The sequence below is a fragment of the Notolabrus celidotus genome, chromosome 12 (genome assembly GCF_009762535.1).
Source record: "Notolabrus celidotus isolate fNotCel1 chromosome 12, fNotCel1.pri, whole genome shotgun sequence".
Taxonomy (NCBI): Eukaryota; Metazoa; Chordata; class Actinopteri; order Labriformes; family Labridae; genus Notolabrus; species Notolabrus celidotus.
This window is the reverse complement of record NC_048283.1, coordinates 1,802,719-1,819,724: the sequence shown is the minus strand read 5'-3', so window position 1 is coordinate 1,819,724 and position 17,006 is coordinate 1,802,719. Positions and strand designations below refer to the sequence as shown.

Sequence of the window (17,006 nt, the reverse complement as noted above, 5' to 3'; positions counted from 1 at the left end):
TCACCATGTTGAAGAAATCTGAACAGCTAAAGAGGAATTTTTTGTTTTAGATAAAGAAAGGATGAGCACTCAGTGAAGAAACCCACACCACTCTGCCCTCTACTGATACATTTAGTAGCCCACCACATGGCTCCTCATGTCCCCCAAAGCCTGAGATAGAAAGGACAGATGGGGAGCGAGAGCCAGCACATCACTGGGGTTATTAAGTGGGCTCCTCCCTTCGCTGATGTTTCATTTAGTTAGGCCAACGACACCTTGGAGAGGCTAAACTGTTAAGTCTGGCATCCCAGAGCAACCCCCCTGCCTGTCCATCATATCCACTAACAGAACACCTCAATTTAATAACCCAACCCATACAGCATCGCCACATTCATAGGAGCCAGGCTCTGTACAGGCAAGCTCGAGGTAGTGACAACACTGATACTACCTACTCTACCACCTGGTCCCTAGCAGCCTCCACCACCCAACACACAACAAGAGGAGCCTGCAGCTAGATATTAAAGGTGACATATCACGCTTTTGTCATCAGTATATATATTGGTCTAAGAGGTCCCCAAAACATGTCTTTAAAGTTTATGCTCAAAAAAACACTTTGAAATCAGATTTTGGTCTGCCTGAAAAACCCTCTTCTTCAGTCCTCCTCAGAACAGTCTGTTTTCTCTCTGACCACGCCCCCTCAGGAAGTGGATGTGCCTCGGCTGTCCAGCACGTTGATCTAATGTTTACATGTTGGCTGAATATACACGGCTGCTCACAGATCCACGTTACTTCAACCCTCTGGATCTGATCCAGAATCTGATCCTGACGGAGAGGCGCCTGTAGCAGGACCTTTCTGAACCATTGGTCACAGATTTAGTGTTTCTTGTTGTTTTATTTGTCAGTATGTCGACGTGTGTCTTCGTACACAGCTACAGCTACAGCTATGAACATGTAGCTATGTGGCTATGCTAATTAGCGCTAGCACTTATCCATGACAAATAAAAATCATCCACTAGATCTTCAAATCTGCAGACGTGGGGAGTAAAACCGACCTCTGCCAGAAACGCAGCAGGACCTTTTCTGAAGGATTGGTCACAGATTTAGTGTTTCTTGTTGTTTTATTTGTCAGTATGTTGACGTGTGTCTTTGTACACAGCTACAGCTACATGATAAATAAAAATCATCCACTAGATCTTCAAATCTGCAGACGTGGGGAGTAAAACCGACCTTTGTGTTTATTAAGACAGCCTACAACTAGCATGCCTCCCTCCTAAGCTCCTTGTTAGCACACATGTGCAGGTAATGAAAAACAGAGGAGGGGTTGAGTTGTATTTTATACAGTCTATGGACTGAACAAGCTCCGAGCTCTGACTCCGTGACAGACCGGATATTGTTGTTACGTAACAAAAACACTGAAGTCTGAAACGGCTCGTTTCACACACATTTACAGAAAGGTGGAGAAATCAGAACAGGGGCAGAATGGATTTATTTCATTCTCAGGGGGTTTGTAGACAGGGACACATATTTCAGGTAGAGAACCATTAAAAAGTCAATTTTGCATGATATGTCACCTTTAAATCATCTAAATTTGCTTATTTTACCCATTATTGTAAAAATATTCACACAAATTGTAGTTCCTTTTTAAATAAAACCCTGCAAATAAGTACATTTCATTAGTTTTCTGCCGTTCTTTGTTGTCCAGATGACTCCTAAAGTTAGGGTTAGGGTTAGCTAACAGTTAATTATGAAGGTAAACTAATTTTGAAGTTGAAGTAAATGAAGTATGAAGCAACATTTAACCACTTCGAGAGACAGTAGGGGTCACAAGTCTTTGGCACTTACATTTTGAGGGTTGTGGGCTGAAAGTATGGGAACCCCTGCTGTAGTAGATCATCCTGCCCTCTTTTGACATTCAGATATATTACTCACTGTGAATACTTGAAGTGGAAAAGTAAAGAAAGTCTTCTCTTTAGTGTGCCATCAATGGTTTGCTCTGACATGAACCCCTCTCTGTGGTTAGGGAATTAAATATTACAACATAAAAATAGATAGGGGCAGAATGGATTTTTTTCATTCTCGGGGGGGTTTGTAGACATGCCAGGGAAACATATTTCAGGAAGGGGGACTATTAAAAAGTCAATTTTGCATGATATGTCACCTTTAAAAGACAGGGGAGGCAGAGCCAAGATGCCGGTCTAAGTGAGGATGAGAACTGAGTTAGACTTATAAATGCCCAACAATTACCTGTACTCATGTAGAGGAGTTTTGGCGCCCAAACCTAACCAAACTGTCTCAGAAACAAAAGGATAGCAGCTATAAGACTGGAGAACCTGCTCTCTAAATCCTTTATGACTGGGTCTTAGGAAGAGAATTAATACCTCACCAAATCATGTCTTCAGAAATACATGGATGATTGCTTTTATTTGATCGCCTACAACAGGAAAGACCTTCAGTCTACAGTCCAGCATGTATAGTCCATAATATATAGCTTGATTTAACTAAAGGAGTGATATTCATATTCTTCCACACATGATTTTACAAACCGTGAATATGTTCTCATCAGTGCAAGAGCTCTATATTGAAACCCATCTACAGTTTCAGTGCTGTCACTCATATCTAACAGTTGTGTGTACATGGTTTTAAAAAAAGTGTTACTGGAGTTACGGCACAGAACAAACAGGGCACTGTCTCCCCTGCATAAATAGAGCTGAAGCTTCCAGGGAGTCTGGCAGTGGCAGATGGTGGAAAATAAGAAAGCTCTGACTGACGCAGTAAATCTCCTCCAATAAAACCGACAGTGCTGGGAAGGAGAATGAAGGACAGAGGCAACATCCTTCAGTGACAGGCAGCCAAAAGGTTTCTAGAAAACATCGCCCTTATACTGGAGTGGAGACGGTGTAGCACACGCAGAATGACAGACATATTTCCAGCTATAGCCAAGTTCAGGATGTTATTGGACTGCCTGTGAGATTCAGCTTCAGTTTGTCCTGAGCACCCACAGTCTGAGAGCTGAGCCCAACCAGCAAATATGAAATGAGCAAACTGAAAATGCATAATCTCAAACAATGCTATCTCAGACTCTCACACCGACGTTGCAGAGATTTAACCCCGGAACAAATGTATGTACGAATCCTTCACTGTGCAATATCAGTCGACTGCAAATATAGAAAGGTTAGAGCAGAGGCAGGAGAATCTGATGTGCTATATTCCTGCAAGCAAACCAGACCTCTGTGCCTGTATGTACTGTGTAAGTGTGCTCAGAACTTACTGCATCGGCAGTTCTAAGGATAGCAGTCAGAAACCCCAAAGAGCATCATTTTAGCAGCATTGTAAGCGTCTTACTGAACAGTACAGAAAAACATGTGCACAAATCATCCAAGAACTGCTTTAGCCTGATCAAAACTTCACCTGCTGAGTATGACTTGGCTTTGGGATATCATTAGCCATTAGCACATGTTAGGGCTTTCCATAACAACACAAACATGTGTCTAATGTTCTTTACCAGATGGCTTATTGCTCTCCAAACCAAACCTTCACTTGATTTGAAACTGGATTTTAATGATATAATGAAAGGCTTTCAAAATGTGGACCAAGCCAGGATTGGTTTCCCCATTTGTACCAAGACTCCCATTTTGGATTCATTGTTTGTTTGTCTATTTTGTTGTAAAAAGGCCAACTCAACTCAATTCTTTTTTAACTATATAGCACCTATGAGTAATATGAAATACTAAAAATAAAAATAAATTAATTCAGATAAATACCAGAAAATAGAAGAAAATCAATACAATAAATCAGAGACATGTCAGAAAAAAAAAAAATAAGTACAATAAAATCAATGCATTGAAATCAGAGAAATTAAAAAATCAAATGCAATCACTACAATGCCATCAATTCAATAAAATCAGATAACTACCAGAAAAATAAAATAAAATCATGACAAAAAAATCAATAAAATAAATCAGATAAATACCAGAAAAATGAAATAAAATAAAATAAAATAAAATAAAATAAAATAAAATAAAATAAGATAAAATAAAATAAAATATAAAAAATAAAGATAATGCTAAAAAAATGTTAATAATGCAGTCCAGGGCTAAAAGAAAATTATTTCAAGTGAAAAAGACAGATTAAAAAGGTAAGTCTTAAGTTTACTTTTAAAAACACCCAGATAACTTGTTGTTTTATTGTCCAGAGGCAGAAAGCCCAAAAGTTTAGGGGCATGAGGACAAGTTAAAGAGCAAAAGACATGGATACCTCCTAGTTGGTTGGAAAATGAACGATATAATGATTGTTATTTCATCTTAAAATAACAAACAAACTTGTATTACCTGTTAGTATAAAGATAAATCAAAAGAAACCCATGTTATGTGTCTGGTAAATCAAATCAATCTTTATTGTCATGTGGAAGATGACAGCCATCCCCTCACTGTGAACACAATAAAGACCTAATATAGGACCAAACATCAAAGTTTATTATCAGGCTCTATGTGGACGACTCAACATTGACCTAACCTCCCAGTGGCCTTTTGTGGAACTGCAACTTTTAATTCTTTGGTGGTCACTGCTGGTTTGTTTTATCACTTTTATATTTCAGAGTAAACCACAAAACTGTACTCAGCCAACTGAAAGCATTCCTCTCAAGAACATAAGTAGACAAAGCCAGAACATATAAACTTGCATACACACGCCAAAAATCACCCAACCCACCAATCCGCCTACCCATCCACCTACATCTCCACCTACTCGCACACTTACACAATCTCTGGCCTTGATTTTTAGGACTTACTGATCTTCTTCCTCCATCTCCACTCTTGCCTAACCTTGTTTCCATCAGAGTTTATGATTTGGTTGTTTTTATAAAGAGCACTTCTTTGTCGTAGACACACTCAAACAGTGCTGCTGCTGCTGCTGCTGCTACGGCTTAAGCCCCGAAAAGTGCCCCTCGAGGATGTACTCAGAATTCATTTTCATCCTCCATCTGCTAATGTCTTGGAGGTAGAAGTCCATTTTCTGTGCTCAGTGAGTAAGTGATGCATATGGAGCGATGCAGTGCTGTACTGCGGGGCCAAGCCTCCCGTGTGCTGTCTGCCAAAAATGTTTATATCATGGATTGACTCCAATTTCACATCGCTCTCTCTCTTCACAGTCTGCTCTGTCTCTCTCTCCTGTAATCTGTTTAGTCTTGTACTCTTGCTTTGTTTCCCAATCCCTCTATTCCACCTTCTTCCCCCCTGCGTTTTGTTTTCCCTCAATCCCAGTGTTTTTTCTCTTGTCTCCTCTCTCCCTCTGTGCTCGGTCCTCTTGTAATCTTCACTTCACAAACGCCTCTCTGCTATTATTTCATCTTCTGTCTCTCTGCATCTTTAATCCCTCTCTGAATCAGTGTGTTTATTCCCTTCTCCCTCTTGCTCCGGCCTCATTTTCTGCCTTTGTACCTCTCTCTTACTGTCTCCTCATCACAGCTGGAGTGTGATAATTTCATCACCGTCATTCAGAAAGTGAATGATACACTCGTAGTATGCGGGACAAACGCTGGGAGCCCCAGGTGCTGGATGCTGGTAAGAGTTCTGCTTGTAAATTCCTTGAAAATGCTGTTAGATATTCTCCTGCAGCGTGTGCAAATGTCCCAGTTCTTATCGTGTGCAGCTGTGGCTGCCGCTCCTCAAGTCTCAACAGTCTGTGATCGTGATTAGCCCTTATTTATTTGCTCACTTCTTTCTTCTGCTGGTTAAATGAAGGCCTGGAGTTATTTATTTCCATAGAGGATGCTTAATGAATGGGTAATAAAATCAAGCACCCAAGAATTAGATGAAATTTCCCAAACCCAATTTGTCTGCTAAATGAAAGTGTTGGGTCTTTGGGTAGAAGCTGGAAGTTTTCTAATTCAACATGATGCCAGAACGGTTTGAAATGCAGGACTTCCCCCCCCAGGCTGAGTCTTCTCCTTCCTCTCCTGTCAGGTGAATGACACCGTGCTGACTGACGTCCAAGGCAACGGGCAGATAGCATCGGCCTCTGACATCTCACCACCCTATCCTTCCCAGAAGTCCATCAACCTGCCTGCAGGTAACAAAATGCAAAGAGGAAATCAAAGGTGTGCATGCAGAGCTCCTGATCCACTGGAGGGGAGGGAGAGAATTAAAACCTTTGCAGAAACACAAAAAGCTTCAGTGGAGCTTTCTGAACAAAGAGGAGTCTTGCTGTTGCAGTGAACCTTATGAAACCTGTGATCAGCAGTTGGAAGCAGATTGCAGGTGCACTTAGGTTAATGAGCTCCTGTGTGACTACGTGCACAGCATTGATAGTTTAAAGCTTACCTGATTAGAAGATTTGAACCAGATGGTTATTCCCTTTTGAATTATGAACTAGGAGTTTGGTCACATCAGCAAGTCAATGCACAATTACCCTGCAAGCTGCTAATTGGCACGAAGCAACTGCACAACTGACCACAAAGCCAACAATACTATTTTATTCTAACCAAGGAGTAGAGTATGTGTAGTGCAGGAGTCTTTTGGACGGTGCTAGTGTTCAAGGTGAGGCAAAAGACTCTGATTATGATGCTTCCACTTGGTTAAATGGGGGCACTGATGGCCTTTTGGTTGAAGTGTGTGCCTCATATACAAAGGCTTTAGTCCTCCTTGCAGGGGTTGCAGGTTCTGCAGGTTGCTGCATGTCTTCACCCACTCTCTGCTCCCCACATTTCATGTCTCTCTTACTGCCAAATTCCACCAGATCTGTGTCCGGTCCATCTCCGATCCGTCACAGCACCGGATCTGATAGGTTTCTATTCTAGTCAATGTGTTAACTTCCACTGGATCCACTCCGTTGCGTTCCGGTTGCGTCTCTGATCCGGCAGGTCGGACTTCTGTTTCTGCCAGATGCAAGAGCACGACGCATCAATCTCAACAGAGCAGATGGAGCAGGGACAGGAAGTCAGGTTTCACCAAGACAAAATGAAAACATCCGGTTAATTTTCAGAATAAAACACTCTGTGTTATCACCAGATCGTATTTCACTTAACTACAACAACAAACCAAAGTCATGATGAGAGGAGCCAGGCCTGGAGTCAACAGGTCAGAGGTTTTCAGAGGACCAGAAAGACAACATGGATGAGGAGAGGAGGAGGAGGAGAATCCTTGATTCAGTGATTACTGTGGGGAAACCTCGGTCACATGACTCCAGCTGTCCGGCGGTCCTGCTCCATGCTGGGTTCTGAAAACACAACCGGTGGGTGTTGATGAGTAACAGAGCACTGAGACAGACCGGACATGGATCTGGTGGAAGTTAGGATGTATATGATCAGGAAAAGCTGCCATGACCAGACCTCAACAGACGAAAGAAAGGAACCCTAACTTCAGAAAGAAAGCTATTATTAACACGAGCGATTATGAGGAGCATTGATTTAAGTCTCACTGATTGAATCATGTCAGAGTGAGTGTCACAGCCTTAAACCAATCACCTTGTTTCCTCAGAGGTGACACTTTTTAAAATAGGTTATTTTTAAACATCTTGAAGTCTTTGTAAAACTTTGGAGCAGCAGAGGAACACTTGTAAGTCTTCAGCTCTCTGGAGAGATCAGACTCTTATGATCACTCTATTCATGACATGCAAATGAGAAGAGGCTTTTATCTACAATACCTCACTTCTTCAAAGAGCCACTCCTCCACAAGATGAGGAATTTGATGCATCACGTAGACTAGTACTTTACTCAACATTTCCTCAACATCTGTAACCGGACAAATCACTCAACTAAGGTATCTGACTTTTGTTTTGAGTCCATATTGGATCCACTCTTCATTTTTGCAAGGCACACAATCCTTCAAAGGATGAAACTCAGGAACAAACACTTCGGCTTCACTACAAACAGAATTAAATCAAACGCTTGAGTATCTTTTTTATCAATTTTACAATAAAAGAGATTTTTTTAAGTGAATGTTATCAGACCACTGATGTGCTTCCCTGCATAATCGAATCAAAGTCCTCGTCTGTCGGTGTCAGAGCTTTGCTAACCAAGTTTAAAGCACCACAAAGTCAAGGGACACAGTGTGATTTACTTAATGAGCCCCAAACCACAAATCTGATCCACTGAACACGGACGACCGGGCCTCTTTAATTACTGTTTGTAGAAATGCAAGGTTTAAAATAAGCGATGTACCGAGGGAGCGCATTTACATTCCCCTACCTGTGAACTTTCTAATGTGAGCTAATGATGCATCTTTTTCATCCTACAAGGGAGAGTGATTATTATTTTAATAAACATTATGTTGTATTTACATCTTATTTAATCTCTCTGAATCCCCCTGAACCCCCTCTGTTTAAACAACCTTTCAATATGCATGCATCTCTTTGATTAATACACAATATAACTAATAAATGATGTGATAGCCAGATAGGAATAAAATGAAGAATGTTATGATCTATCAATAAACAACTATATAGTAAAAATGGAGCGCTGCCTGCAAGCTAGTTCAAGCAGACAACTCGAGCCGCGCTCATCATACTGACACGTCACCACCTCTCCATCAGCTGATCTCAACATCCTCATTCGGCGGTCTATTTAAACGGCAAGCCTCCTGTCTCTGCCTCTGCTTGCAGTGCTCCTGCTGTTCTGCTCAGTGCTGTGTGAAGTTTGTCCCCACCTCCTCCCCGGCTTCCACCTGCGGGCTCCAGGGGGGTTAGTCCTCTCTCATTGCTCCTAATGTCTGCATTTAAATAATCTACCAGGAGTAATGAAATTCGGAGCCCACACGCCAAACACAATACTGTATGCTGCAATAAACTTATTAAGTAAACGTGAGTTGTCTGACTGAAATAGAGTGATGTTAGCTGCATGACTGAATTAAAAGCATGACATATTCTCATAATAATATTAAATATATTGACATAAAACCTGTACAATTCAGGGGTTACGAAGAGATTTGACCAACAAGCTAATGCAAAAGAGCCTGACTCACATAATAATAATAATAATACATTTTATTTAAAGGCGCCTTTCTCTGCACTCAAGGACACCGCACAGATAGAAATATATATATACATGAATTCACATTAAAGGAAACAAAATCAGAGTCAGAAATGAAAACAATATAAACTAACAAGGGGTAAGAAAAAAAATAGAAACAATAACAAAATGACAGAGCAATTGGAGTCAGACGGAGTAAGCGGTTTTGAATAGATGTGTTTTGAGTTGTGATTTGAAATGGGGGAAAGAATCTGTGTTTCTGAGTTGAGGTGGCAATGAGTTCCAGAGACGGGGAGCAGAGCGGCTGAATGCTCGGCTCCCCATAGTGGTGAGACGGGCGGAGGGGACAGACAGGTGTATGGAGGAAGAGGATCTGAGGGAGCGGGAGGGAGTGGGAACATGGAGGAGGTCGGACAGATATGGGGGGGTGGAGGTTGTGGATGGTCTTGAATGTCAACAGAAGGACTTTGAACTGAATGCGGAACTGAACAGGGAGCCAGTGGAGCTGTTGGAGGACAGGAGTGATGTGGTGGATGGAGGGGGTTCGGGCAATGATACGGGCAGCTGAATTCTGGACCAGTTGGAGTTTATGGAGGGATTTGTGAGGGAGGCCGAAGAGGAGACATAAGAACCCAACATGACTAGATTCAGCCAGACATTATGAAGGTAAAGTCATGAATGGAGAGCAAATTATTGCTCCTACTTGGTGTAAATCAGGGGTTCCCAAAGACTGGGTCAGGACCATAGACTGTAAATAAAAATGGACAGCGTTGCTCCGCCTCTTCCCGTTGTACGGTTCTGAAGCCAAAAAATCCCGCTCCTGGGCGTCGCCATTGTGCAGCCAGAGCCTGTGAAGCCTTTGTAATAAGCTCCGCCCTACAGCGTGACGTCACAAGACGCTGTGTGCTTTGTAGTTTCGTTCTACGGCGGCTGTGAATCAAAGGAAACAGGAAGTAAAACCCCGTTTTTTAAACTCTAATAACTAACGAAGAAGAAACTTTTCAGAAAAAAGAGACCTTGGACACAAAACACTCAAATACTAATTACATATCACCACAGCATACGGATGTGAGAAACATTCGTATGACGTGTATTTATTTTTTTAAAGTTTGACTGCTCCCCCATTCAAATGAATGGGGGAGACAGATTTTTTGACCTATACTGCAGCCAGCCACCAGGGGGCAGTCACACTGCTGAAAGCCTCACCACCAGGGCCGTATCCGGCACGCTTGGTCAGGACCCCCTGGGGGGTCGTGAGACACAAATGGGAATCGTGAGATGTCTTCCAGAACGTTTTTTTTTTTTAAGTTATCTTAAAATAGCACATTTCACCCATTATAGTAAAAGATATTGACACAAATAGAAGCTAACCTTGAAATAAAACCTTGAAAATAGAAAATGTAATGAGTTTTCTGCCTCTCTTTGTTTCCAGATGACTCCTAAGTTTAGGTTTAGTGAACAGTGAATTATCTAAAGCATCAGTAACAGCAGGTTAATTCATAACAGCACAGGAAACACAGACACATGCTCATATAATAGGGTCATTTTCTGCAGACCAGCTAAATGAAGCCACATTAAATCACTTTGAGGGACAGTGGGGGTCGTGAGTCTTTGGCACCAATATTTTGGGGGTCACAGGCTGAAAAATTGTAGTTTCAAAAAACAACTTTCAGTGATTAATTCAAGCAACAAATCAATGATATTCAGGGCTGTATATTGCCCACCCTTTATTATTACAGATAAAGAAGAAACCTTTGGAAGACAAACAACACCTACAATGTGATAATGCTACCAAAGGATATCACTCCTGTGCTTGATTTCTAAAATGTTATTCTAATTATGAGAGCTGTATGTGTGGTAGGCATTAACAGATCTTGTTTGACATTTGGCAAGTGTAACATCACCGGGGGATCACACCGCCCCTGAATGTCAAACACGCTTGAGTCATCCATCTGTTAAACTGTGTTCTTATTAGAGAAAATCGTGATGGGGGCGCTGGTTGAGCTCAGCTGGTAGAGGAGATGTCTGACTCTAGACTTGGAGATGATTTCTAAGATGGAACTGGAACTGACTCTGTAGTGGAAGTCAATGCATTAAAAACAGACATGACTCTGTAGTGGAAGTCACTGCATTAAAAACAGACATGACTCTAGTGGAAGTCACTGCATTAAAAACAGACATGACTCTATAGTGGAAGTCACTGCATTAAAAACAGACATGACTCTAGTGGAAGTCACTGCATTAAAAACAGACATGACTCTGTAGTGGAAGTCACTGCATTAAAAACAGACATGACTCTAGTGGAAGTCACTGCATTAAAAACAGACATGAATCTGTAGTGGAAGTCACTGCATTAAAAACAGACATGACTCTAGTGGAAGTCACTGCATTAAAAACAGACATGATTCTGTAGTGGAAGTCACTGCATTAAAAACAGACATGACTCTGTAGTGGAAGTCACTGCATTAAAAACAGACATGGCTCTGTAGTGGAAGTCACTGCATTAAAAAATGACATGACTCTGTAGTGGAAGTCACTGCATTAAAAACACTAACATGACTCTGTAGTGGAAGTCACTGCATTAAAAACAGACATGACTCTGTAGTGGAAGTCACTGCATTAAAAACAGACATGTCTCTGTAGTGGAAGTCACTGCATTATAAACAGACATGACTCTGTAGTGGAAGTCACTGCATTAAAAACAGACATGAATCTGTAGAGGAGGTCACTGCATTAAAAACAGACATGACTCTGTAGTGGAAGTCACTGCACTAAAAAACAGACATGACTCTGTAGTGGAAGTCACTGCATTAAAAACAGACATGACTCTGTAGTGGAAGTCACTGCATTATAAACAGACATGTCTCTGTAGTGGAAGTCACTGCATTAAAAACAGACATGACTCTGTAGTGGAAATCACTGCATTAAGAACAGACATGACTCTGTAGTGGAAGTCACTGCATTAAACACAGACATGACTCTGTAGTGGAAGTCACTGCATTAAAAACAGACATGGCTCTGTAGTGGAAGTCACTGCATTAAAAAATGACATGACTCTGTAGTGGAAGTCACTGCATTAAAAACAGACATGACTCTGTAGTGGAAGTCACTGCATTAAAAACACTAACATGACTCTGTAGTGGAAGTCACTGCATTAAAAACAGACATGACTCTGTAGTGGAAGTCACTGCATTATAAACAGACATGTCTCTGTAGTGGAAGTCACTGCATTAAAAACAGACCTGACTCTGTAGTGGAAGTCACTGCATTAAAAACAGACATGACTCTGTAGTGGAAGTCACTGCATTATAAACAGACATGTCTCTGTAGTGGAAGTCACTGCATTAAAAACAGACCTGACTCTGTAGTGGAAGTCACTGCATTAAAAACAGACATGTCTCTGTAGTGGAAATCACTGCATTAAAAACAGACATGACTCTGTAGTCGAAGTCACTGCATTAAAAACAGACATGACTCTGTAGTGGAAGTCACTGCATTAAAAACAGACATGACTCTGTAGTGGAAGTCACTGCATTAAAAGCAGACATGACTCTGTAGTGGAAGTCACTGCATTAAAAACAGACATGACTCTGTAGTGGAAGTCACTGCATTATAAACAGACATGACTCTGTAGTGGAAGTCACTGCATTAAAAACAGACATGACTCTGTAGTGGAAGTCACTGCATTAAAAACAGACATGACTCTAGTGGAAGTCACTGCATTAAAAACAGACATGACTCTGTAGTGGAAGTCACTGCATTAAACACAGACATGACTCTGTAGTGGAAGTCACTGCATTAAACACAGACATGACTCTAGTGGAAGTCACTGCATTAAAAACAGACATGACTCTGTAGTGGAAGTCACTGCATTAAACACAGACATGACTCTGTAGTGGAAATCACTGCATGACTCTGTAGTGGAAGTCACTGCATTAAAAACAGACATGACTCTAGTGGAAGTCACTGCATTAAAAACAGACATGACTCTGTAGTGGAAGTCACTGCATTAAAAACAGACATGACTCTGTAGTGGAAGTCACTGCATTAAACACAGACATGACTCTATAGTGGAAGTCACTGCATTAAAAACACTAACATGACTCTGTAGTGGAAGTCACTGCATTAAAAAAACAGACATGACTCTGTAGTGGAAGTCACTGCATTATAAACACTAACATGACTCTGTAGTTGAAGTCACTGCATTAAAAACACTAACATGACTCTGTAGTGGAAGTCACTGCATTAAAAAAAACAGACATGACTCTGTAGTGGAAGTCACTGCATTAAAAAACAGAAATGACTCTGTAGTGGAAGTCACAGCATTAAACACAGACATGACTCTGTAGTGGAAGTCACTGCATTAAACACAGACATGACTCTGTAGTGGAAGTCACTGCATTAAACACAGACATGACTCTGTAGTGGAAGTCACTGCATTAAAAACAGACATGACTCTGTAGTGGAAGTCACTGCATTAAACACAGACATGACTCTGTAGTGGAAGTCACTGCATTAAAAACAGACATGACTCTGTAGTGGAAGTCACTGCATTAAACACAGACATGTCTCTGTAGTGGAAGTCACTGCATTAAAAACAGACATGTCTCTGTAGTGGAAGTCACTGCATTAAAAACAGACATGACTCTGTAGTGGAAGTCACTGCATTAAAAACAGACATGACTCTGTAGTGGAAGTCACTGCATTAAAAACAGACATGAGTCTGTAGTGGAAGTCACTGCATTAAAACAGACATGACTCTGTAGTGGAAGTCACTGCATTAAAAACAGACATGACTCTGTAGTGGAAGTCGCTGCATTAAAAACAGACATGACTCTGTAGTGGAAGTCACTGCATTAAAAACAGACATGACTCTGTAGTGGAGATCACTATCATTTAACATCCTGACAGTTTAGATCAGGGCTATTTATCTCTTAAAAGTAAACCAAGCGTATGTATTTAATCACTGCACAGATTCTCTATGCTTCCAGAACTCCCCTTGCGTTGAGGTTCATGCATAGATTTCTCAGGAAACTCAATATCTGGCCACATTTCAACATCCACATACCACACTGATTGTTTGCTTGTACCAATCATTGTATTTGCTGGGGGCAAATCTTTTCCACACGGCTCATTGTTTTCTGCGCAGCATCACAGCTTTCCATTTTCAAAGCAGCCACTGTTGCATCTCAGTGAAAGGACATAGAAGTGTGTCATATGAAAAAGTGACGGCGTGTTCCCTTTGTGCTGCAAAATACGGCCACCTATAGATCTGTTTCCAAAGTTATTGAACCCGGCTCTTAGTTTTACATGACAAGAATGAAACTGGTTGCAGACTCTTTTCAGAGGAGCCTTGGTCCACTTAAAGTCCTTGTTTCCACCCCCGACAGACTCTGATTCTCATCAGTGTCTGACACGATAACAGAAAACCTCTCTACAGGACTCGTCCTGTTTTTAAACAGAAGGACACTTCCTAAAAAAGAGAAACAGCGGGTATGTCACTGTTTGCTAAGCACTAAAGAAAAGCAATTGTACCCTGCAGAATAGAAGTGTTGCTTGCCTTCCACTGTCACAAACAATACGTTATTCTTGCTCAGTGTGTGTTACATTAACGTGGACAGCATTGGGTCCATTACACCCACTTTAAACACCAAAGTCAGGCAGTAACAAACAAACTGAGGTCACTCCAGTTAGAGACTACAGGTACCTGCTTCAGACCGTGCAAAGCCCCGGAAAGGGGGGCGTTCATCACATCATTTGACACTTCCTCATCACAAAAATGATGATGACTGGCTGTCCGCTTCAGTCAGACTGATATGAGGAGAGACGATGAGTGTACAAAGGTTACTGCTGTAAAGGCTGCTGCTGATGATAAGGAAAGAGAGCTACCTGCAGAAGATTATTACTTTAATTCATAGAGTCTTTTATGTATTCACTTGATATACTCTGAGTGCCTCTTGTTTATTCCTCATGAGAGCACACTCAGATCATCTCTGAAGGTTAAAACCACAGACAGATCTGATACTTCAGCTCATGAACAATATGAAGAATAACTGAAATATTTAGCCAAATGGAAGTAAAATTAAATCACTGATTGGATTTCATATGTGATAAAAACCATGGAATTATCCTTTTTGAACCAGCCGGCTGTTAAAATGAGGTTTGTAGGACTTAAGGACAAACCATGACACTCTGAATGTGCATGCAAATCTGCACGGCTTCATTCTGTGGACTCATTAACATAATGTGTAGGTTCCAAGTGTTTCTTTCTGCACATTACCTCTGCTGAGGATCTATAATGTCTGCAGAGGACATCAGTAAGCATCAATCAATGAAATGACAGAACTTTACAGCTCATTTAAAGCTGAAACTCTGAATATTAACTAGTCCCAACTAAGTTTGGAGTTTGGAGTAAGTTGGCATTGGTGATTTTTCCAAGAGAACCAGCTTAATGACATTAAATTATGATGTAAAGCTCAACAGACTAAGATGACCCTCTATATTTAACCCCTTGTTATCACAGTGAGATCCAATTTCCTATCCAATCAGTATCCTCATCTATCCAACACTATAGAGACTTGCAAGTTCAAGTTATTGTGGCATTACTCATCAGCGAAAACAGAGAAGTGTGCTTCATGCAATGCCTGCAAAATATCATGAGAATCATGCACTGCATTATGGGTAACTTATTTCAGGTGCTATTATGAATCACCAAGAGAAGCTGTAACATGGAGAGGACAGAAGAGGGTACAGGCAGCTGGTAAGAAGTCCTGGTCCTGTATGCACGTCCAGCCATTACACAAACAGGAGCATTAGTCTTAACGTATCGTTATGGAACGGCCCATTTGGCTGTAGCGTTAGCTGCATGCACAACTGCAAATAATCGGCCAATTAACTAATTGCGCCATGAAAGCGAGGCTGGTGCAAAACGTCATATGTCCAGGGAACCTCCTGGAAAACCCTGATCCAACAAGTTTGAATTGTGCATGCCTACAATGCATAAACAATAATAAACATGGCGAGCGGCACCGCTGTGACTGAGAGAAGACATGGACATTTGATTAGAAGAATACAGAATGAACAAACAGCTGCTATCAGCAAGTCAATCCTCAAAGATGACAAACAAGGAGAAAGGGAAAGTTTGGCTTCAGATCTTGAACCGGGTGTTTCTGAGCGCACAGGAGAAGCAACATGAAAGCGGCTTTGTGCAACAAGCACCGCCACCAACAGGTGCTGCAATCCTGCCATTAGCACCTGTAATAGTGGGGTCTACCCATTAGTACAAACGGCCTGTTTTCATCACTAGTGGCTGGACATGCACACGAGCCCTGGTCTGCAGGAAAAGTCCTGGTACATTAAGGGGTTAAATTTAGATGTGGTCATACTAGTACTGGAGCATGCAAGTCTACTTAAAGCAATGCACCCAGTGGGTACAATCCCCTTAGACCAGCAGCTTTATAGTTTTCATGATCAAATGGGGAAATGAGATTTCATCAGTGTGGTCTGCTGACTTCAAAGAGAGCCGCGTTAAGAGCTGATTCTGGATTAAAAAGAAGGAAACTGAAGCAACAAGCATGTTTGTATCTTTGCAGATCCTCTCCTTGAAGTCATCAGACACTTAAAACAAACATCCTATGATGATAGCGGCCAAACAAGCACTTTTTCTGAACTCCCTTAAATGGAGTGCATTTGTACCGGTGAACTACTCTGCAGCCGTTCCAGCTGTCGCCGCTGCCAATTAGGAAAATTTTCCTGGAGCAGTTACAAAAACATTTGAACCTACTTTTCATTTACACATCAAAACATGTCAAAACAGAGCCTGGATCCCCCCCAAAATGCCAGATTTCCATTAATAACAAGCTTTTGCTTTGCTAGTCAAGCCCAGTGAACCGAGTAAAAGGCAGCTGCTCAGGATGTAATTTGTCGGTTTCACAAAGTCACCGCGTGCGACTGAAGTAATGTGCACCTCTCCGCGGGGGGGGGGGGGAGGTGAACCCGCCGTTGTTTGATATTGCCGGGGTGCGACTGAGTCGAAAGAGATGTTTCAAAATTAGAGCGACCTTTC

General features: G+C 41.5%; 1 protein-coding gene across 1 annotated transcript in view; it reads left to right on the top strand.

Annotated features, from left to right (window-relative positions):
* si:ch211-113g11.6 (uncharacterized protein LOC559008 homolog) overlaps positions 1-17,006 on the top strand; it is a 95,253-nt gene that overhangs the window by 31,335 nt on the left and 46,912 nt on the right. The window contains exons 4-5 of the mRNA XM_034697530.1: positions 5,442-5,537; positions 5,940-6,073. Coding sequence (XP_034553421.1) covers positions 5,442-5,537; positions 5,940-6,073 — 230 coding nt within the window. The remainder of the gene's footprint in view (positions 1-5,441; positions 5,538-5,939; positions 6,074-17,006) is intronic.